At 49.9% G+C, this 24,765-nt stretch overlaps 1 protein-coding gene across 1 annotated transcript; it reads right to left on the bottom strand.

Moving 5' to 3' along the window:
- Nucleotides 1–1,863: 1,863 nt before the first annotated feature.
- On the bottom strand, nucleotides 1,864–4,137 carry LOC133892426 (L-type lectin-domain containing receptor kinase SIT2-like). The gene has a single exon (XM_062333186.1). The coding sequence runs from the start codon at nucleotides 4,029–4,031 to the stop codon at nucleotides 2,004–2,006; it is 2,028 nt and encodes a 675-aa protein (XP_062189170.1). The 5' UTR covers nucleotides 4,032–4,137; the 3' UTR covers nucleotides 1,864–2,003.
- Nucleotides 4,138–24,765: the final 20,628 nt, after the last annotated feature.

Here is a 24,765-nt window from a genome sequence, read left to right as displayed (position 1 = left end):
GCATTGGCGACCTAACGATCGATCTCGGTAGAGAATCATGCACGGCGCAGATGCAAATGAATGGAATTATGGAATGTTGGTAATGGTAGTTGCAAGTTGTTGGAGATGCATAGATAGTATCTTTTTATGACGAGTGGTGCTGTACTGCTTGGCGCTTGGTGGGCAGTACTTGGTGACAGTAACACAGGAGCTAGAGCAGTGCCGTCTTGCTCGATCGTTTCAGAGAAGAGACAAGCATGTTCCAACTCCAAGAATCAAAGAGGCATTGATGCAAATGCTGCGCCAGCCAAAAAGTAGAACAATAGCATTCCATGATGAGGACTGTAAAGTGTAAACTGTGAAGGGTTCGCTCTGATTCTTGCAATATTGAAAGGCTAGTCTGTTCCCTAACAAATGACGGTTGAAACATACTTTAAATAGATCACATCCGAGACTGAAACAGAGATGCAGAATTGGGCAACCACAGTGTCCATCCAGCTCCATCTATAGATGGTGCCAATTGGAGGCAGGGACTGCCATGCAGATGAAGCAATGCTCATGGGCCATGGCGTCCATGTCACTCGTTCGCTGACTAGTCTCCATTGACTGTACGTGTCCAGACAGTAGAAAGTTACCTCGGCAAGGTGCACCCATATCTGGCTGCGACCTGCAACCCATATCTACCAAGACAGTGCTGCACAAAAATGGAGCAGGAGTTAGACGGTCCGTCGTGTCGGAGCACCACAAATATGCTTCACTAGACTGTGCTGTCAAGATGAAAACCTTCAGCTGCCGTCAGTCTTCACTAGAGCACAATTACTGCAAATAACGCCACCTCAAGACAAGTTGGTATGCTGTACGATCTTTTTCGTTTCCTTTTCTGAAGAAAATATATATTGTATGATTGAACTATCACTGCTCTTGAACAGTGGCAGCAGAGAGTGCAATCACATCTCGAGATTATTAATTAATATCCGGGACCGAGCACGTTCGATGGATCTCACTCACGGAGCACACAAAATCGTACAAGGAATCTGGAAGCCGGCACGTGCCGTAACGGCACGTGCGTGAGTGGCGGTAGGCTGCGTCGACCGTCGCCGTCGGCCTGGCCCCGACGCCGATCACGTCGCGGCCGCGGCGTCGTGCAACATGACAGCTTCCACGGCGAGTCCATAGTTCCGGAAAGCCTCCTCCGCGCCGACGCGTGGTGGTGGCTATCGTTCACGTACGGCGCCGCCAGCGTCCGCACCAACGAGAGTAGCCGGTGGACGATCTGGCCGGCGGCAACTCGACGTGATCCTTGACGCGTTGCACCGCCGCAAAGCCATTTGAGCCGTCGCACCCATGGATGGTGCTGGGCTGGTGGTTGCGGAAAATCGATGATGCTGGGCTAGAATGTACAAGACCACACATCAAGGACAGACGGTCCAATGATGAAGAGTCCAGCCCAGAAGACTTTGAAGTGGTCCATGATGGTTGGCTAACGTTGCGATGTGTACTTTAGTTGGGCTTTTTTTTCTACAGTCCCGATATCTCTGGCACAGCGAATGCTTTGAGCTTTTTTATTTTTAAATTTCGAAAATAAGAAATTGTAAAATTAGATGTCGGTTTCAAAAAATTGCAAAAGCAAGCTACAATCGCCCGTTAGAGGACGCAATCTCCAAACCGCGTAGATGCAAAGCGTGACGTCACAATCCAAATAAAAGTTATTCGGTTAGAATAGCAAAGAAAAACTAGAATTAATGTCTGCAAAGCAAAATCTAGATAAAAAAGCAAAGAGATGACGATAGTGGCCGAATATATGAAAGTGTTGTTATGATAGGCTCAAATTTGAATTATGTCTATCAAGAAGGAGCAAATATAGTAGTGGCAAAATAAAGATGGTAAGATAAGCACAAGTTTGTGATAAAATTAAAATGATACAATGGCACATGCACGGTTGGATGATACTAGCCGAGCAAATTGTGCGGCCACTCCACTAGTTTAACTATTATTCAAGCAAGGACATGGCAGAGTAATGGGCGTCATCGTCCTCCCGAGAGGTCGGATATGGTGCCGACGCTCGTCTTCGTCGACGAGCATGGGCATGACATGACATGCAACCCTTTCCTTTGCATGAGAGCTAGCATGTTGAAGCTCAAGTCATCGCGCGTCATCTCCGGGAGCGGCGTCTCTCCGTCGAAGTACTGCAGAACTTGCTGCATGCTGGGCCTTGCAGCGGCAGATGGGTGCGAACACAGCAGTCCAACCCTAAGTACTAGACATGCCTCGTCAGAATTGTACTCGCCTTGCAGCCTTGGATCCACGGTCTCAACGAGCGACCCATTCTGCCAGTGCTCAAGTACCCATTCGACCAACAAGATCTGGTTGCCTTGCTCGTCTTGCTTGATAGGTCTTTGCCCACATGTAACCTCAAGAATGAAAGTGCCGAAGGCAAAAACATCTGTTAGAGGGGTGGCCTTGCCTGTTCGCACTAGCTCTGGCGCCAGGTACCCCGTGGTGCCAACCACACGAGTGGTTTCTGGGTTGGTGCCATGTTCGTACAGCTTTGCGAGGCCGAAGTCGCCCAGGCGTCCATTCATTTCTTTGTCGAGGAGCACGTTGCTCGTCTTGATGTCTCGGTGGACGACGACTTTCTCCCACCTATCGTGTAGGTAGTGCAAGCCGGACGCGACGCCTTTCATGACATGAAATCTTTGAGCCCAATTGCAATCCAAGCTGGGGTCGTCTCCTTCGCTGTATAGATACTTGTCGAGGCTTCCGTTTGGCATGTAATCGTACACCAGGATGAGTTCATCCTTCCGCCGGCAATAACCAAGTAACTGCACAAGGTTACGGTGCCTGATGCGGCCGACGCTTGCAATCTCCGCGATGAATTCTTTCATCCCTTGCTTCGACCCGTGGGACACCTTCTTCACGGCAACCTCCACTTTAGAAGTTTGAAGCACTCCCTTGTATACCATGCCGAAGCCCCCTGCACCAAGCAAATACTTGTCCTTGAACCCTTTTGTTGCATGGAACAGATCTTTGTACGCGAACCGATGGGGTCCGAACTCGATCTCCCAATCTTCGCGCAGCTCAGTGTACCTCAACCGCCTTCGCACAAGTAGAATCAAGGTAGTGCCCAAAGCGAGAACGAGTGCTGCACTTGCTAGTGGCAGGGTTATCTCCAAGACCTTTGAGCGAGGCTTGGAGCCCAGATGGGGTAGCTTCGGCAATTTGGGGATATCAATCGCCGGAGCAGCTCTGTTCATGCCAAAGCTCCAACCAAGAACGTAGTGACGTGAGTTCACCGGCCCTGTCGCCGATGAGAAGCCGATATAAGATGTCTCCATTAGCACGGCTGACAGGTTGTAGATGGTAGAGACTAATGGCTTCTTGGGTTTCGCCATTCCAAGGGGGGCCATGGTCACATTGATCCGCGTGGCCTCTCCATCGTAGTCCACCCACACTTGTATCGCATCACGGCTAATGAGGCTTACAGTTTGGAAGCTGCCACTCTTGTCGTCGTAGTAGCCTGCTTCATGGGACTGCACGGAGCTGAGGCTGTTGATGTCGACGCCGACATGGTTGGCGTTGATGTCGTGGAACTCGATGTTCTGCACGGTGTCGAGCTCGACGGCGAACATGTGGTTGGTGGCGTTGCCGTCGTCCTGGGTGTTGGTGAGGCCCAGGTACTGGTCCGTCAGCGCGGAAGACAGGTTCTTGCTCGGCGCGACGACGAGGGCCATACCGTGGGTGCTGAAGTCGGTGTAGCTGGACACGATGCCGATGACGAAGGCCACCGAGAAGGACCGCATCACCGCGCCATCGGAGGACTCGCGGAGATGTATGGGAGTCGGGTGGAAGGCGTGACCTTTTTGGTGGGTTGTGGCGTTGGTCAGCTCGAGGAGGCCGTTCGACGTGACCGTGGCCGCGCCATCGAGGGTGAGGTTTGCGCCGGTGAAGCCGGTGTAGATGAATTGGTCGCCGTCGCTGGTGGCGAAGGGCGCGAGGGTAAGGCCGAGTGAGAGGAGGGGGAGTAGAACGACGAACATGTGTATCATCACCATTCATCCGACTGAGGCGCTGTTCTGTGTATGGCGTAGAATGTGTGCGGCAGGTTCGTAGCAGCTAGAGGGAAATAAAGAAAGTTCTAACGCAGGCAGGCAGAAAATGCTCGATTAATAACTACATATTTTTTTAGTTTCACTAACAGGCAAATGAGAATTTAATCAGGACCTAGGTATCAGGTCTGATCATGATATTTCGGTGGTTCGAAATGAGATTAAAAATAAAACCATTATTAAATATAAATCGTCCAGATTTAATTTTTTAAATTTACTTTTAAACCGATATATATATATATATATATAGAGAGAGAGAGAGAGAGAGAGAGAGAGAGAGAGAGAGAGAGAGAGAGAGAGAGAGAGAGAGAGAGAGAGAGAGAGAGAGAGAGAGAGAGGGGCATGCGCATCATAGTCAGTAGAGCATTTGTAACAAAATCACAAAGACGGCATCGACGGACTGTAGAGCATTTGGCCTAACTCACTCAGAAGCTAGCTAGCTTAGAATGTGGACTGATGATATATATATATATATATATATATATATATATATATATATATATATATATAGAGAGAGAGAGAGAGAGAGAGAGAGAGAGAGAGAGAGAGAGAGGCATGCGCATCATAGTCAGTAGAGCATTTGTAACAAAATCACAAAGACGGCATCGACGGACTGTAGAGCATTTGGCCTAACTCACTCAGAAGCTAGCTAGCTTACACGCAGGCGCAGGAATGTGGACTGATGACCACCGGCCGGCGGCCGCGTGCGCAGCTAGTCCGCATGAAGCTGGTCCGCGTATGGTGGTGACGTGCAAGTTTGAACATCGGAAAGAACGTGGACGACTGGCCGGCCTTTCAGGAAAAATTACCGATCGAGTCAGTCAGTCAGTCAAGTCTATAAAAATCAGAGGTGAAGAGACTGTAGGTGGAATGGCACACCTCCATCGTGCGTCGGCTTCGTATTTATAGACCCAAGAAATTCATGAAATTACAGATTGACGTCAGTATTTTTCTGTGATTGGCAAGACAAGAATTAAAAAAAAGACAAGAATCTAAACTGTCAAAGATACAATATGATATTTATGTAAGAGATCAATCTATCTATGGAAACTCCTAACTTTTTTTTTTTGACGGGAGAAAGACCTCAGCTTTTCATAAAGCCAAAACAAAGAGTCCAGTACATAAAACTAAACCAACAAAGAAGAGAAAAAGCTGGGGATGCAGGACAAGCCAGACCAAAACAGAAGGTAAGCATACCAAAAAAGAACGACACATCAACGTCGCCGCATCAAAACAAAGGATAACATGACGTCAAAGCTCAAAGACGTCAGTGCACAAGTCACCAGTAGAAGTAAAGCCCCGAATTCATTCCCTGAGCTTCAAAGCGGCGTTATCCACCTTGAGCCTGTCGTCTATTCTGAGAAGAATACTCCAAGTCTGCATGAAGGACACAGCAATGTGTAAGACTTCGAGGGGCTTGCTTGGAAACTTCTTCTCGATCGCCATATTGTTCCTGGAGCGCCAAATGGGCCAAGCCAACCCTGCAAAAAGAAATAGAGCCAGTTTTTGAGAAAGATGGTTAATCCCCAGGAGCCAACTCGCCTATAAGTCAGCTACCGAATGCGGGAAGCTATTCCACCCAAAGGTCTCACGCACAGAGCTCCAGATGCACTGGGCGATCACACAACCGAAGAAAATATGGTCTACAGTCTAAGGTTTGCCACACAGGGAACATCTTTCACTCCCCTTCCAACCTCTTTTCTTAAGAGAAGTGGCAACAGTGAGCTTGTTGTGCAGCATTTGCCACAGGAAGACTTTAAATCTAAGTGGGAGATTGCATCTCCAGATGGTCTGAGCCGCCCTGCTTGACACACCCTCAAAGGTAAGGAATCTATAAAGGGATTTGGCAGTAAATCTCCTTGATTTATGCAAAGCCTAAGGTAGCAATGAAGAGACACGACGAGGGTGGCGACTGGTAGGGAGGTGGTGGGCTCAAAAGGGGCGTGAGTCGGCTTGACTCGGGAGAAGTCTAGATAGATCAGCGTGATGGCCGATCCATCCACGATTTTATCTTTTTTTTAATCTAATGGTCTAGATTTATTAGGCTTGTTACGGAGTCATAAAGTGTACAAACGGGATATTTAAAAGCAAAATGGAATTGTCTCGATGAGATCTACGTATCTATAGTCTCTAATTGTTCATTTGAGCAATAGATCTAAAAGTCAAATATTTATGTTCCCAGTGGTCAACACACTCTTTTTATTTATAATTGTTTTGTGAACTTTTTGGTATTACAGGTGACGTGCTAGTTTGAACATCGGAAAGAACGTGGACGACTGGCCGGCCTTTCAGTCAATCAGTCAAGTCTATAAAAATCAGAGGTGAAGAGACTGTAGGTGGAACGGCACACCTCCATCGTGCGTCGGCTTCGTATTTATAGACCTAAGAAATTCATGAAATTACAGATTGACGTCAGTATTTTTCTGTGATCGGCAAGACAAGAATTAAAAAAAAAAGACAAGAATCTAAACTGTCAAAGATACAATATGATATTTATGTAAGAGATCAATCTATCTATGGAAACTCCTAACTTTTTTTTTTTTTGACGGGAGAAAGAACTCAGCTTTTCATAAAGCCAAAACAAAGAGTCCAGTACATAAAACTAAACCAACAAAGAAGAGGAAAAGCTGGGGATGCCAGCTCTCTGGGACAAGTCAGACCAAAACAGAAGGTAAGCAGACTAGAAAAGAACGACACATCAACGTCGCCGTATCAAAACAAAGGATAACATGACGTCAAAGCTCAAAGACATCAGTGCACAAGTCACCAGTAAGCCCTGAGCTTCAAAACGGCGTTATCCACCTTGAGCCTGTCGTCTATTCTGAGAAGAATACTCCAAGTCTGCATGAAGGACACAGCAATGTGTAAGATTTCGAGGGGCTTGCTTGGAAACTTCTTCTCGATCGCCATATTGTTCCTGGAGCGCCAAATGGGCCAAGCCAACCCTGCAAAAAGAAATAAAGCCAGTTTTTGAGAAAGATGGTTAATCCCCAGGAGCCAACTCGCCTATAAGTCAGCTACCGAATGTGGGAAGCCATTGCACCCAAAGATCTCACGCACAGAGCTCCAGATGCATTGGGCTGTACGATGGTATTTTACCACGGACAGTTGCAATCCCCCGTATACGCATACGTACATGTATACATATATATAAAAATAATAAAAAAAGGAAAAAAAGAGAAATGGGTCCTCAGCCGGCCCATTCTTTCGGCCAGCCCGGCCCGGCTCTTTCCCCCTCCTCCTTTCTTCATTAGGCCGGCTCGGCCCATCCCGGGCCACCTTATCCTCATACGCCGGCTACCCTAGGGCGCCTGGGCGCTGTTCCTCTTCCTCACACACCTGAGCGGCCGCCTCTCTCCCTCACGCGCGCCGTCGCCTCGCTCGAGCCGCGCGTCCCGCCGGCCAAGCCGGCTCTCCCCCTTTTCCCTCCCTGCTCCTTGGGCCTACGCCGCTCTCCCACACAGCCGAGCCGCCCCGCACCAAGCTGTTGCGCCGCACCGCCTCGCCCCCTGGTCCACGGGCTGCGCCGCTCGCGTCGCCCGAGCCATGCCGGCGCCCTCTCTCCCTTTCCCCTGTATCTCCATCAAACCGAATCCTCTCCATCTCTATCTTCAATCCCCAACGGAATCCCTTCCTATCTCTACCGGATTTGGGCGGAATTTCCTCTTCCCCAATCGGGTTCCTCGCGGATTCATGGAGTCCGGTTGCAACACTCAGGAAATCCCAACGGATTTGAGGTGGGCTTCATGATTGTCTCCTCGCAGGGGAGCCCCGTGCCGTGCCTATATAAGGTGCAGGGAGGGGGTGCCCGGGGGGAGAGGAGTTTTTTTTGGAGGAGCACGCGGGAGCCTTGCTACTCTGCGCCGCCACCTTGCCGCTACCTCGCGTTGTCGCCTTCGTGCTCTGCCGAAACCTTGAAGGGTGCCGCCCCTGCTGCTTCCCCATCACTGATCAGAGCGCGCTGTTGATCCGTCCCCATCGCCACCATGACGTTGACCCAAGGTGAGCCCTGGCCGTGACTTTTCTCTGTGATGCACGGCCTTGCCGTCGTAGCCGGTGCTCCGGCTGTGCCGTTACTCTTCTCCCCCTCTGCTCTGTGATAGCCCGGCCTTCGTGCTGTCGTGCTTTTGCCGTGGCCGGTGATGTTAAAACTGAGGCCCGGCTGTCGTTTCATGACCTGTGTGCGCCGTGGTGCTCGAGTTTTGAGCCCGGCTGCTATCTTGTTTGTCATCTTGCCTGTGCACGTATGGTTGCTGTGCTGCGCTTGTCCCCGGCCTTCGTGCTGCGGTGCTCTTCGCTGGTGAGATGTTGTCGTTGGTCTGTGGTGCCTTGCCGTTGTGCTGCTGACTTCCTCACCATGGGCCGGTGATGCTAAAACTGAGGCCCAGCCGTGACTCTCCCTTATGCTCTATGCCGCCCACGCGCCGCCCGAGCATGCCGTTGTGCTGTTGAGCCCCGTCCACCCTTTACTCTCTGTGTCATGCGCTATTGAAGCATTGGACTCCGACCGTGCGCCGTTGAAGCTTGGCGCTTCCGGCCATACGTTGTAGCAGTTTCGGGCTTCAATTATCCCATAAGTCTTGCCATTACCTGTTACTGTTGCCTCCTGGTGGGTGCTTATGAATGAGACCCCCTTCTATTGTCAGTTGATCTCAAGTAGTTATGTTTTGCTTCTGTTCCTGGTCGATGTGGACATGGCTAGTGATAGTGCTTGCCCCCATGCCATCTGCTACTCGGTGTTGGTTGGAGTTTACTTTGAGGTGCTATTGTCGGATGGCGCTGTTCTTGTGCGGCTAGGTGTGTGGGATTTGTTATTGATTCCATCGCCCTATTGTTATTATTCTCCCTTTTGCTATTTGTGATATGAAACAAATACGATGATGGCTTGCTGGTGTGTGGTTGGACAGAGATGGTTCGGTATAGGGAGGGAGAGTTGGCTTTGATTACCTATAAAAAAAAGAGCTAATGATGCTACTTTCAGAGAGGTGGTTCTCTGCTGTACCGAGCCCTCTTGCTACCTGTTGCCTTTGTGGCTTGATACTCTAGTGATTGCTCTTCGCCTATGTGGCATAGTGCCTGTGTGGCAGAGAATAAATGCGCCATTGTGGCTGGAGCCTGCGTGGCCCGCAAGTGATCACCCCGCCTTTGTGGCTTTGCCTCTGTGGCATGTTTGCCTGTTGCTTTCGGAGATGGCCGATGAGGACAAGTCCGAGGCCCAAAGAGGAGCTAGTGAGTCAAGCACGGCGTCGGAGCTCCCAGTTGTGGCCATGCTGCTGCTTTCGGTCGAAGCTACGCGTCGTGCCGCGCTGCTAGCCCACCTCTTCATAAAAACACAATTCTGAGGCCTATGTGGCCGATGATGATCCGGGATACATAAACAGTCCAAAAAGCTTATGCCAGACTGTTGTCCCGTACTTTACCGCATTTTATTGCTAACGCTTACTTTGCTTGGTCTTTGTTGCGTGTGACTACAGCCTTGCAGACTCGGAGACGACCTCGGTATGACGACCGCCAGCGCACTTAATCGGAGGTAGCCCGAAGACGGGCGTAAATAACCGGAGAGCTTCACGAAGCCCCGGGAACCAAGACAAAGCAATCGCCAGATTGTGAAGATAGTCAGATAGCGTGTGCGTTGTGGAGTAAAAATGTATATGAGAAACTGTACTTTATGATTTCGACATGAATGAATAAAGTTACTTGTTTTCGATTATTACATTCTCCTGTCTTTTATATACTCTGTATACTGGCACGCCCGCAATATTACATACACAATTTCAAATACAAATTCAAACGCGAGACGTTTCGAATCCGCGAAACAAAATGGCACGCCCAGTGGGACATGGTTCTCCTCCCATCTTTGCTGCGCTGCGCTGGTCGTCAAGATGGTCTCCCGAGTCTACAAGTGCTGCTTGCAAAAAAAAAAAATCATCGGGAAAATACTAACCAAGAGACGCTGTGGCTGCAGGTGGATTCACCCCTGCCCGCAACTCGGTTCCCACGATCCTGCAATTCGGAACACTCCCGCCGGTGGTCATCATCCAACACGAGGGTACCATCTACTCCAAAATGACGAAGGAGCCAGCTCAAGCTCCCGTAACAAACAGGGCTCAAAAGAGAGCCTTTTCACATATGAAGGATGAGTGCCATAACGTTATCGCTAAGGCCAAAGCTATGCTGGAGGGTTTACCCCTCGTCGAGAAAACAGAAGCTGAGTTGGTCGTGGCACTAGACGCGGTTTGTGAGAACTTGCGTCGCAGCGTCACCCTTGCTCGTCTAGATAGGAAGGAACATGCACGCCGGAATTGCCGGCGTAAGATCATTAAAGCTCAGAGGCTCCGACAACGGATCGCCTCCCGTTTTACTTTAAATTGCATCACAGATGAAGAAGCGGCTTCGAGTGAGCTCATGCCTCGCTCATGGATTCATCATGCGACACGAGCCAGACTCCCCGCTCGAGAGGCCATAGTAGAGGAGTTTTTGTCTCATCGCCTTGGAAGGAGGCGCAGGCTCTACAACCCTAATCTTGCTGGCTGCCAGCACTGGGTGCCTTGTTTTCACGTCAGTGTGACGACTGACCCTTTTTCATCTAAAGACACAAACCAGTTCGCCGTGCTTCCAAGTGAAGTGCCGGCGTCTCGACCTGATGAGCTACAACGACAACTACAGCAACTTAGAGACCAAATGAACGGTCTCGAAAGACAGCTTCGCAGTACAACTGCGTTAGAAACTCCACGGACTGGGGGCTATCCCCGTCCTACAAATCATCATGAACATCAAGATCGCCGCGCCGAGGTTCCTCAAAAAAGAGGCCCTCCGCCTACAACATATCGGCCACGTAAAATGCAGCCACCCACTCGTTGGGATCAAGAGTCACATCATCAAGACTACGCATATCCAAGAAGGCCCTTTGGGCGCGACCGAAGGCCTCCCTATGAGGTGGCTTCCTCCAGTCACGAAGCCCCGAGGCACGAGGCTCCTACACGACCGGCACGTCGTCCCGCTTCATCGGCTAGATACTCAGCCCCGTATATTCTCAACGAGAATCAACGTAGGCGCGAGCGAAGAAAGAGAAACCGGCAAGCCTGGTTCCGTGAATTACAGGACCTCGTTCTACGTCATGTACAAGTCCGCGTTTGGACAGATGGCCAAGTCCACTCGGAGGATGGAAGAGTTAGCGTTCGGGTAACGCCGAATCTCGAACAAAACCCGAGATACAATTTCCTCTTAGAGCGCTTGGCTCCAAAGCCGCGTCAAACACAAGACAATGGCACTATCCCTGTTTCAATAGGGTCTGCCATGCACCAGCAAAGGGTTGAGCCACTTCAACCCTCCCAAATCCTCGCTACCAAAGAAAATGAAAAGCCAGTAACGGAGGACAAACCTGCAACTGTCCCCGAGGAAACGACACTGCCATCTACTATTAAAGGGTCCCAACATCCTATAGAACCAAGCTCGGATGCTTCGACAAACTATGATACTACGTCCGAGAGCTCTAAAAAGTCCAATGACGGAGACGTCATGATGTGCGGCACCATCGGGGTCTTGAACCCCGAAGAATCAGACTCCGACTGGGAACCCCTTCCTATCATACACGAGCTAGCATACTCCTCCGAGGAGGAAATTTTGCCAAACCCAAAGGCTTGCTTCGGCAGGTCCTCACAAACTACTGCAAGACTACAGAAGGAGGCCATAGTCGCCCCTTGTTTCCCCGTGTCCGGGAAATGCAAATCATTTGAAGGGGGGTCTTCTTCGTATGACCACCCTGATACCTACAGAAGTATTTCTTCGCGTTTACCGCGAGATCAAGATCAATTACACACGGTGGCTACGCGTCCTGGCCCCGACACACGCTTGAAGATGACTGCTCGACATCGAATAGAAAGTAGCCCCGTCACATCCGAGGATGAAGGACAATACAGTCCCGGGGCTCATACATCAGACTCGCTTGAAGCACGCTCTCAGTCACCACATTACTCCCGGCTAGCACCTTCGGCGTTGTCCGGAGACGAAAAAGATCCGGAAGGCCTAAACATTGCGCCTGTAAATATGGCCAATGAAAATGAAGGCATTTGCGAAGAACCACCCCCAGGCGCGGGTGCAATACCATCTACAGTACCCCTAGGGGGTACAAGCAGTCAACATCAGCAAGTACCTCTACCACATCTGGGCACTCAAAATGAGCATAATAGCGCTCTTGGAAGACAAGTAAGCGAGTTGTCCGCGATAGTGGACCAGCTCTGCTCCATGATGCTACACTTTACATCAGGAGGTGCACCACCACCACCTAACGTACTCCGGGTCCCTCAAGTTGATCCGCAGTTTACTGAGTTTGAAGCTGCGTCTCAGTTGCGCAATCCTCCTCTGATAGGGGCAGGGGGCACGCATACTCATCAAACGGGCGCCACTCCTCCACATGTCATGACCATGCCGGCAAATTCAGCCACACATGTTGCGCCGGCTGTGACGCTAAGAGACTACCACAGTATCGCAGAAGACCATTAGAGAGTGAGCTCGACAAGCCATTAGAGAGTGAGCTCGACAAGCCATATGAAGCGTGGCATGATCGAGTCGCATTCCCTGCAGGTTGGCATCCGCCGAAGTTCCGTTTGTTTGACGGGACCGGTGATGCCACTGAACATCTTGTTTACTTCGAGTCGGTGTGTGGAGACACTGCAAATAACCCATCACTACTACTGCGCCAATTCTCAGCTTCCTTGACGGGAGCTGCCTTCCACTGGTATAGCCGTCTGCCTGCGGGTTCGGTGCCCAGTTGGGTTGCTATGAAAGAGCTATTCAAGTCACATTTCATCACTATGAGAAATGACATCTCGATTCTAGAGTTGTCCCAAATTAAACAAAGACGGGATGAGAGGATCGAAGATTACATCGTCCGTTTTAGAAACAACTACGTTCGTCTCGCAAGAGAGATGCATCCAGAAGATGCTGTACAAATGTGCATCCACGGCATGTTACAACACTGGTTGGTCGGAGTTTCAAGACGTGATCCCAAGACATTCAGTTCACTTGGAGATGCCGTTGCAGCTACCAAGCTTGAGTTCGAGAAGGTACCACACATCATGGAGATGTACAAGAACGCAGGCTCCACCGACAACACTAGACGGTTCGGGTCTTCGAGTAAGCCGGCCGGAAATGGCAACAAGGCAAAGGCATCCGCTGAGGCAAACGCTACAAGTGCCGTTCCGGTCTTCGGCCCGAAGAATGAACGGCCAAGACCAACTGTGCGTCCTAATGTCCGGGAGATGCTGAATAAGCAATATGTCTTCCGACGAGACCTCATCAAAAGTCTCTTCGAACAGATGAACGAGCAAAAGCTTGTGAATTTACCTACTCCGGCAAGACCTGAGCAGGTCGCCATGATTGAAAATCCTTTGTATTGCCCATACAATCGGTACGTAGGGCATGTCATTGAAGATTGCATCGCTTTCAAAGAGTGGTTATAAAGAGCGGTCGACGAGAAGAGGTTGGCCCTAAAGCCTGAAGCCATGAACCCAGATTACCATACCACTAATGTGGTAACAGTAAGACATAATGGCTCATCATCTATTCATATAAATGAAGAAGAAGAGTATTGGGTGCCATTCGCCCAAGTAGAAGATCAGTTCGAGAGGCTTCGGCTCACGCCCGTCACTCATCGTGTGAAGGAGCAACAGTGGCAGCAGGTACCGCAAAGGCGCCCTCCAAGAGCTCGACGATCAAGCTATCAAGTTAATCCTCCTTCAGCGCTGGTGCAAATTGCACGGCGTGATCCAAGTCAACGACGTATGCCTCCCCGATTCATTCCCGAGTCGGAGGGAGATGAGGCTTTCCCGCGGAGAATTACCATTTTGCCTACACTAGGTCAATTCTTCCCTAGGACCTGGGGACAGCCAACAACGTCAAGAGATGAACACGTTCTCGACACTACTCCGTCCTCCAAGGTGGCGCAATGTAATACCATCGCTGCAAGTGAAGATGAAGATGACTCAAATTCAGGAGTCGCTATTACTCCCGAGGAACGTAAAGCCCTCGAGGCGGAAGCTACATCCGCCGAAGAGGGAGAGATTGAAGAAGTAAATATGAATCTGAGAAATGGTAGAGAACTTCCCGAGCCAGTGAAGCCTTGACAGCCTCGCGCTGACAAAATCGATGGGTTACAACGCTCAAAGTTCCCCATTCAGGAATCCAAGCCATCATCGTCAAAGATGCAGGCTAAAGAAGACGACATAGAATATAACGTCATTGCTCATTTAAAGTGCATTCCAGCGCTATTAAGCGTCTATGATGCACTGATGCTAATGCCAGACTTGCGAGAGGCCTTAATCAAGGCTCTACAGACTCCTCACATATACGAGACGGCTATGGCCAAACACCGGCTCCTTAGCACTCTTGCTGAAGCCAACGAAATTTCATTCTCCGAGGAAGACAAGATGGTTGAGACGAGTAATCATAATCGACCACTATACATTGAAGGCAACATTGGGAGCGCACATCTTCGTCGTGTGCTCATAGACCCTGGCTCGGCAGTCAACCTTCTGCCTATTCGCAGTTTGACACGAGCCGGGTATACGATGGATGATCTTGAGCCAACCAGCGTGGTCATATGTGGCTACGACAGCAATGGGAGCAAGGCGTTGGGCTCCATCACCGTGAGGTTACAAATGTCCACCTTCAGCTTTAAGGTGAAGTTCTTCGTCATCGAGTTTGTGACATCATACTCGGCGCTATTGGGTAGACCTTGGATACACAAATACCAGGTTGTTCCCTCTACGTTGCACCAATGCTTCAAGTTCGTGGATAATAAAGGAGAACAACATCGAATCATCGGTAATTTGTCCCCATACACAGTGCAAGAAGTGCACCATGCAGATGCTAAGTACTTCTTCCCTAGTGCCGGTGGAGAAGAACGTTTGGGTCGCTCGACCCCAGCAGTGGATGTCATGATCACACCCGACCCAACATCCTCCAGTTCCAAGATGGAGTTCCTAATCACACCATGCTCAAGACAACGAGGCTCTTTCCCCCGCGTTCGTGGCAGTAGGGACCAAGGAAAGCCTCGATCGTATGCTCCCGTGTCTCGATGACAACAAGGACCGGGGGCAATCAAAGAGGACAATTCAGGCACGTTTTGGAGTTGGAACTCCGCATCTCCCACCTCCACGATGCCCTTAATCTTGGGGAACTTGGAGGCCTCTTCGTCAGCATCATCAATGACTACTACCCTGACAAGGTCAGAAGCAAGGCCCTGGATAGAGGTGCCTTCCGTTAAAGTTGAAGGGAATACACCTTCCCCGATACTTTTCGAGTATAATGTTAATATAGAAAAACCTCTTATAACAGCGCATGAGGGCTCAATAGATGCCCCTCCGACCGCTGCGCAAACACTTCAGGTGACTAATAAAGTAGTCACCTCTACATCCCCTGAGCATAAAGAGGGGAGAGTGAAGAAGATAGTCGCTAAAATAGAGAAGGTGGCCTCGAGCTCCCCTCTTCTTCCGCTTCCATCACTTTACACTTCAGTTGCTACACCATTAGAACTCTGGGCTGTTCCTGATCCTCAGGGATACACAAGCCCGACCCTTTTCTATAAGGTTCCACATACTCAGTGCTGTAACCTTGTGTTGAATTTTCCAGATACTGAATCGGATAAGGAGGAGATCATTGGGACTTTGAGGGTGGAACCAAGCATGGTCCCCTTACTCGAGAGGTCCGGAATAAAGCTCCGAAGGAATCAACGATTACCATCTCCACCCAACGTGTGTGAAGAATGGTGGAGCCAGTCAGAACGACTCGTGAAAAAGGGTCGTCTCCCTCGTACTAGGTACGGACTCAGCTACCGTCCCTTCACCGCATGTGAGAGCGACGAAGAGTATGAAGATGTTTCCGAATTTGTTATGTGTAATACTACTTGTGCAGGAGAAGACCGGGGGCACGAGGATGATGAAGAAATGCCATCCTATGAAGAGGACTTGATCGAGATATATGAAGTCCCTCATCAGCCTCGATCATTCTGCGCTGCTGCGAACGCGCGACATGGCTTGAGAGATGAGCAATACCTCTTAGCCAAGATACATGAAGCGACGCCAATTCATCACGGAGAAATCCTCAATGCTGCCCCAGCTCCTTACCAGTTGGAGGACGGCGGGCAGCAAACTGTAGATGAGCTTGTAGAGATTAATCTCGGGAGTGAGGATGATCCTCGCCCCACTTTTGTAAGTGCTACGCTCTCACCCAAAGAGCGCGAAGATTATAAGCGGTTTTTAATGAAATATCGAGACTGTTTCGCGTGGTCGTATAAAGAAATGCCGGGTCTTGACCCGTGTGTTGCTACTCATAAACTAGCGATAGATCCGCAATTTCGACCCATTAAACAGCATCCGCGGCGTTTCCGCCCGGAATTACAAGATGACATTATTGCCGAAGTCAATAAGTTGATTGAAGCGGGATTCATCAAAGAGGTGCAATATCCTCGATGGCTCGCTAATATCGTTCCGGTAATGAAAAAGAACGGGCAAGTCCGGGTCTGTGTAGACTTCCGTGACCTGAATCGCACTTGCCCGAAAGACGACTTCCCTATTCCGATCACCGAGTTAGTGATCGATTCTACTACAGGTTTTGGAGCCCTCTCTTTCATGGACGGGTTCTCCGGCTATAACCAAATCAAGATGGGTCCACACGACGCCATCGACACAGCATTCAGGACCCCGAAGGGTAATTTTTACTATACAGTAATGCCCTTTGGTTTGAAAAATGCAGGTGCTACATACCAGCGCGCTATGACGGTCATCTTTGATGACCTCATCCACCAGTCCGTAGAATGCTACATCGATGACTTGGTGGTCAAAACCCGAGAGCGTGAGCGTCATCAAGAAGATTTGCGCATCGTATTCGAAAGACTGCGTAAGTACCAACTCAAGATGAACCAGCTCAAATGTGCCTTCGCCGTGCAATCCGGCGTTTTCCTAGGCTTCATCGTCCACTACCGAGGCATTGAAATCGAGCCTAAGAAGATAACGGTGATCCTCAGGATGCCTCCACCAAAAAATTTAAAAGAACTCAAGTCCTTGCAAGGAAAATTAGCGTACATAAGACGCTTTATCTCTAATTTGTCCGGGCGAATTCAGCCATTTTCCAAACTCATGATGAAAGGCGCGCCGTTCATTTGGGACGAGCAATGCCAAAACGCCTTCGACAACATTAAGCAATATTTGCTTCATCCACCGGTGCTGATGGCCCCCATCAAAGGGTGGCCTCTCATTTTATACATCGCAACACAACACGCTTCCGTCGGTGCCCTTCTTGGGCAGATTAACGACGAAGGAAAATAAGTTGCATGCTACTACTTGAGTAGAACCATGGTGGGAGCTGAATGTAATTACTCCCCCATTGAAAAACTTTGCTTAGCACTAATCTTTGCACTCAAGAAGCTACGGCATTACCTGCTAGCACATGAGGTCCAGCTTATTGCGAGAGCGGACCCTGTGAGGTACATTCTCAGTCAACCCGCCCTTATAGGTAGGGTCGGAAAATGGGTATTATTGATGATGGAGTACGACATCACATACGTTCCTCAGAAAGCCGTTAAAGGACAAGCTTTGGCTGACTTCCTAGCGGCGCATCCCGTTCCGGATAATTCGCCCTTAGTCACAGAATTGCCCGATGAGGAAGTATTCACAATTGACATGGAGGCTCCATGGGAACTCTACTTCGACGGTGCTTCACGCACGGAGTCTGACCCCGACGGGACTCCTCGTAGGAGAGCTGGTGCAGGAATAGTGTTTAAAAGCCCCAAAGGTGAAACTTTATACCATTCCTTTTCCTTGCTTAAAGAGGAATGTTCCAATAATGAAGCCGAGTACGAGGCCCTCATCTTTGGGCTCCTTCTCGCACTATCCATGGAGATACATATTCTTCACGCGTACGGAGATTCTCAGCTCATTGTGAGACAGGTTAATGGAGTCTATGAAGTGCGCAAACCTGAGTTGGTCCCATATTGGGAAGCCACTCACAAACTCATGGAGAAATTTGAACTCATACAAATTAGACACGTCCCTCGAAGCAAGAACGCCTCAGCGGACGCTCTTGCAAAGCTAGCTGCAGCCCTCGTATTACCTGATGGGCAAGCAGAAGTGAAAATCGAAGAAAGATGGCTTCTACCAGCCGTACTCGAGCTCATTCCCGAAGACCACGAAGTGAACATCGTGGTGACTACCGAAGTTGATAAACAAGATTGGCACAAGCCTTTCTTAGATTATTTTAAACACGGCAGCCTGCCAAGTGACCCTGCCGCAAGACGTCAATTGCAAAGGCGACTTCCCTCATACATATACAAAGCAGGAGTCATGTATCGACGCTCTTATGGGCATGAGATGCCTCTTCGATGCCTGTCCCGAAGTGAGGCAGATAAAGCCCTGAAAGAGGTACACACAGGTGTTTGTGGTGGACATCAGAGCAGGCCAAAGATGTACCATAGCCTAAAGCTTTCAGGAGGCTATTGGCCCGGTATGATGACCGATTGCATTCAAGTGGCACGAGCTTGCTATGACTGCCAGATACACGGGGACTTCAAGCATCGTCCCCCAGTTTCGTTACACCCGACTATACCCTCTTGGCCTTTTGACGCTTGGGGTATCGACATAATTGGAAAGATTGAGCCGCCCTCTTCTAAAGGGCAGCAATTCATTCTCGCCGCCACTGATTACTTCTCCAGGTGGGCAGAAGCAGTTCCTTTGAGGGAGGTGAAATCTGACAACGTCATCAACTTCCTCGAGCGTAACATCATATACCGTTTCGGAGTTCCTCATTGCATTACCTCTGACAATGGATTATCCTTCAAATCAAGTAAGATCTACAAGTTTGCTGAAAAATATAAGATTCAGTGGAACTATTCCACAGGGTACTACCCCCAGGCCAACGGCTTGGCTGAAGCTTTTAATAAGACCCTCGTGGGCATTCTGAAAAAGACAGTCACAAAAAATAAGAGGGATTGGCATGACCGTCTCTTCGAAGCATTATGGGCGTATCGGGTCACTATCCATACCCCCACACAATCGACGCCCTACTCACTTGTCTTCGGCACAGAAGCCGTGTTGCCCCTTGAGCTGGAGCTTCCTGCGCTCCGGATTGCCGTACACAATGAAATCACACAAGACGGAAAAGTTCACCTTCGGCTCCAAGAACTGGACGCCCTTGAAGAAGAGCGCCTCAACACTCTCCAAAATTTACAATTCTATCGACAAAACATGATTCGACCGTATGACAAGCTTGTCAAACCTCGCGTATTCAGGAAGGGCGAGCTAGTACTCATTTTGAGGCGCCCGATTATACTCACCGGCAAAAGCAAAGGCAAATTTGAGCCAAAATGGGAAGGGCCTTATGTTGTAGAACAAGTCTACGACGGAGGTGCCTACCAACTCATTAACCAGGAGGGCGTTCGTCCAATGCCCCCTATTAATGGTCGTTTTCTCAAAAGTTTATCGCTTAGAGCCGTCCTCCGTTCCCCTTGGATCAACATTGAAAAGGGAGAACTTCGGGGCTCGATACAAGTCTTTCAAAATAAAGGGTGTCGATCCACCCAACAGTGATCATGGCTTTTCTACCTGTCACCGAGTTGCGGTTTCAAGGTATGGCTACTTGCATGACTCGCCTCCAGAGATGTACGGAGTGTCATGGCAGTTTTAAGCTATGATAATAAACACACTGCACAAAAGACACATGTTCCTCTATCTATGCTTGGGCGTCGAGGCCGACTCATTCTGCCTTTGAAGTGACCAGCCGTTGTTAATCCTGTACTCTTCTACCCCAGCATAAGTTCACCCGGGGACGACTATAGGAAAAGAACAAGAGAGGGCTACCTTCTCGACACAAGTTGTGGGTATGTGTGAAGCTTCTTGCCACCCCGGCGTGATCAAAACAAGGGCCTTGCTACACCAAAAGTTGCCCGCGAGGTTTAGTACCACAGAGCGTGGATGGTGGAATCTCAAAGGCATTCGCATTCTCAAGATCAAGCTCAAGTTCAAGCAAATTCAAAGACCCAACGAAGGTTAACCAATGTTTAAAACACCCATTCGAAGGTGTCATCCAGTCAAAATCCTCCCAAATTTAAGGGAGAAGAAACATCAAAGTGCAAGAGAGTCACCATCAATGGGTGGCATGAAGACCGCGAATGTCGGCGAGTGACCATCATTCACCACCCTCGTAGAAAATGGAGGCAACAATGCCACATCTTGCTTTCTACCTATCTTTGATCCATACCATGCACAAATTCAGCCTCCAAGGAGTACAGGATTGTCAACTTGCTTTAGCCGACGAGGCAGTTTTGGGGAGCCCCCATCGTTTTCAGAAGCACTTTTAGACATGTGTTCTTCACACGTACACTGGTGTGTCGTACAATTAAATACAACTATCATGACTCTTCGTCGTCTCCTGAGGAAGGAGTCTCTTGTGGTTGTATCTTGGGGTCACATCATAGCTCGGTGACACAAGAAAAGCCCATATTTCAAAACACCGAATGCATCAAACAGGGCTGTTAGTATGCATTTCCCCTTTTTATTGCTTAACCATGTTTTCACAGCTATTGTAGCTCGAGCAAGCAGAGAAGTACACCATCTCTGTGTTGACGAATCTGTGGAGTGTTCACCTTCACTGGTTGGCACCTCCCAAGGTCGCAGTGGAGTTAGTCTTTTCTTCGGTAACACTGGCTGACACCTCCCAAGGTCGTAGTGGAATCGGGGATCACCTCTGGTGTGGCGCTGAGTTTCATCACAACTAAGGATTATCGGGAGCAGTGAAGCGTGCCAGTGCGGTTCATGTGGAGCTGTGAAACCCTTCAACCCTGTTGGCTGGCACCGTGATTGTTACATGGTCACAGTAGAGTTGATAAAATTCCTCTTAAGAGATCCTCACTGGCTGGCACCTCCCAAGGTCGCAGTGGAGTCCTCTACCTTTTATGACAACGTTGGCTGGCACCTCCCAAGATCGCAGCGGGGTCGAATCCTTTTCAACGATATTGGCTGGCGCCTCCCAAGGCCGCAGTAAAGTTGAGATGTTCCCTTTCAAGAGTGGTGCGTCTGTCCGCCACAACTAAAAAAAAAATGTTCGTAGCTGGTTGGCTCCGCAAAGTGGACACAGCGAAAGCCTCCGGGGTGATACTCGGAGGCTGTTTAATCCTTCAAGTTTATGAGCACCAAGTCAAGACCCGCTCTTTGCCTCGCGCGGGCTCAACTTGGTGGGGGGCATTTGTACGATGGTATTTTACCACGGACAGTTGCAATCCCCCGTATACGCATACGTACATGTATACATATATATATAAAAAAAGGAAAAAAAGAGAAATGGGTCCTCAGCTGGCCCATTCTTTCGGCCGGCCCGGCCCGGCTCTTTCCCCCTCCTCCTTTCTTCATCAGGATGGCCCGGCCCATCCCGGGCCACCTTATCCTCATACGCCGGCTACCCTAGGGCGCCTGGGCACTGTTCCTCTTCCTCACACACCCGAGCGGCCGCCTCTCTCCCTCACACGCGCCGTCACCTCGCTCGAGCCGCGCGTCCCACCGGCCAAGCCGGCTCTCCCCCTTTTCCCTCCATGCTCCTTGGGCCTACGTCGCTCTCCCACGCAGCCGAGCTGCCCCGCACCAAGCTGTTGCGCCGCACCGCCTCGCCCCCTGGTCCACGGGCCGCGCCGCTCGCGTCGCCCGAGCCATGCCGGCGCCCTCTCTCCCTTTCCCCTGTATCTCCAACAAACCGAATCCTCTCCATCTCTATCTTCAATCCCCAACGGAATCCCTTCCTATCTCTACTGGATTTGGGCGGAATTTCCTCTTCCCCAATCGGGTTCCTCGCGGATTCGTGGAGTCCGGTTGCAACACTCAGGAAATCCCAACGGATTTGAGGTGGGCCTCATGATTATCTCCTTGCAGGAGAGCCCCGTGTCGTGCCTATATAAGGTGCAGGGAGGGGGTGCCCGGGGGGAGAGGAGTTTTTTTTGGAGGAGCATGCGGGAGCCCTGCTACTCTGCGCCGCCACCTCGCCGCTACCTCGTGTTGTTGCCTTCGTGCTCTGCCGAAGCCTTGAAGGGTGCCGCCCCTGCTGCTTCCCCGTCACTGATCAGAGCGCGCTGTTGATCCGTCCCCATCGCCACCATGACGTTGACCCAAGGTGAGCCCTGGCCGTGACTTTTCTCTGTGATGCACGGCCTTGCCGTCATAGCCGGTGCTCCGGCTGTGCCGTTGCTCTTCTCCCCCTCTGCTCTATGATAGCCCGGCCTTCGTGCCGTCGTGCTTTTGCCATGGCCGGTGATGTTAAAACTGAGGCCCGGCTGTCGTTTCATGACCTGTGTGCGCCGTGGTGCTCGAGTTTTGAGCCCGGCTGCTATCTTGTTTGTCATCTTGCCTGTGCACGTATGGTTGCTGTGCTGTGCTTGTCCCCGGCCTTCGTGCTGCGGTGCTCTTCGCTGGTGAGATGTTGTCGTCGGTCTATGGTGCCTTGCCGTTGTGCTGCTGACTTCCTCGCCATGGGTCGGTGATGCTAAAACGGAGGCCCAGCCGTGACTCTCCCTTATACTCTATGCCGCCCACGCGCCGCCCGAGCATGCCGTTGTGCTGTTGAGCCCCGGCCACCCTTTACTCTCTGTGTCATGCGCTATTGAAGCACTGGACTCCGACCGTGCGCCGTTGAAGCTTGGCGCTTCCGGCCATACGTTGTAGCAGTTTCGGGCTTCAATTATCCCATAAGTCTTGCCATTACCTGTTACTGTTGCCTCCTGGTGGGTGCTTATGAATGAGACCCCCTTCTGTTGTCAGTTGATCTCAAGCAGTTAGGTTTTGCTTCTGTTCCTGGTCGATGTGGAGATGGCTAGTGATAGTGCTTGCCCCCATGCCATCTGCTACTCGGTGTTGGTTGGAGTTTACTTTGAGGTGCTGTTGTCGGATGGCGCTGTTCTTGTGCGGCTAGGTGTGTGGGATTTGTTATTGATTCCATCGCCCTATTGTTATTATTCTCCCTTTTGCTATTTGTGATATGAAACAAATACGATGATGGCTTGCTGGTGTGTGGCTGGACAGAGATGGTTCGGTATAGGGAGGGAGAGTTGGCTTTGATTACCTATAAAAAAAAAGAGCTAATGATGCTACTTTCAGAGAGGTGGTTCTCTACTGTACCGAGCCCTCTTGCTACCTGTTGCCTTTGTGGCTTGATACTCTAGTGATTGCTCTTCGCCTATGTGGCATAGTGCCTGTGTGGCAGAGAATAAATGCGCCGTTGTGGCTGGAGCCTGCGTGGCCCGCAAGTGATCACCCTGCCTTTGTGGCTTTGCCTCTGTGGCATATTTGCATGTTGCTTTCGGAGACGGCCGATGAGGACAAGTCCGAGGCCCAAAGAGGAGCTAGTGAGTCAAGCACGGCGTCGAAGCTCCCGGTTGTGGCCATGCTGCTGCTTTCGGTCGAAGCTACGCGTCGTGCTGTGCTCCTAGCCCACCTCTTCATAAAAACACAATTCTGAGGCCTATGTGGCCGATGATGATCCGGGATACATAAACAGTCCAAAAAGCTTATGCCAGACTGTTGTCCCGTACTTTACCGCATTTTATTGCTAACGCTTACTTTGCTTGGTCTTTGTTGCGTGTGACTACAGCCTTGCAGACTCGGAAACGACCTCGGTATGACGACCGCTAGCGCACTTAATCGGAGGTAGCCCGAAGACGGGCGTAATTAACCGGAGAGCTTCACGAAGCCCCGGGAACCAAGACAAAGCAATCGCCAGATCGTGAAGATAGTCAGATAGCGTGTGCGTTGTGGAGTAAAAATGTATATGAGAAACTGTACTTTATGATTTCGACATTAATGAATAAAGTTACATATTTTTGATTATTACATTCTCCTGTCTTTTGTATACTCTGTATACTGGCACGCCCGCAATATTACATACACAATTTCAAATACAAATTCAAACGCGAGACGTTTCGAATCCGCGAACTAGGCGATCACACAACCGAAGAAAATGTGGTCTACAGTCTCAGGTTTGCCACATAAGGAACATCTCTCACTCCCCTTCCAACCTCTTTTCTTAAGAGAAGTGGCAACAGTGAGCTTGTTGTGCAGCATTTGCCACAGGAAGATTTTAATTCTAAGTGGGAGATTGCATCTCCAGATGGTCTGAGCCCCCCTGCTCGATACACCCTCAAAGGTAAGGAATCTATAAAGGGATTTGACAGTAAATCTCCTTGATTTATGCAAAGCCTAGGGTAGCAACGAAGCGACACGACGAGGGTGGCGACTGGTAGGGAGGTGGTGGGCTCAAAAGGGGCGTGAGTCGGCTTGACTCGGGAGAAGTCTAGATAGATCGGCGTGATGGTCGATCCATCCACGACTTTATCTTTTTTTAATCTAGTAGTCTAGATTTATTAGACTTATTATGGAGTCACAAAGTGTCCAAACGGGATATTTAAAAGCAAAATAGAATCATCTCGATAAGATCTACGTATCTGTGATCTCTAATCGTTCATTTGAGCAATAGATCTAAAAGTCAAATATTTGTGTTCCCGTGGTCAACACACTCTTTTTATTTATAATTGTTTTGTGAACTTTTTGGTATTACAGGTGACGTGCTAGTTTGAACATCGGAAAGAACGTGGACGACTGGCCGGCCTTTCAGTCAATCAGTCAAGTCTATAAAAATCAGAGGTGAAGAG

This window comes from Phragmites australis, chromosome 15 (assembly GCF_958298935.1).
Source record: "Phragmites australis chromosome 15, lpPhrAust1.1, whole genome shotgun sequence".
Lineage (NCBI taxonomy): Eukaryota > Viridiplantae > Streptophyta > Magnoliopsida > Poales > Poaceae > Phragmites > Phragmites australis.
The sequence above is the reverse complement of the archived record's forward strand: the minus strand, read 5'-3'. Positions and strand labels throughout refer to the sequence as shown.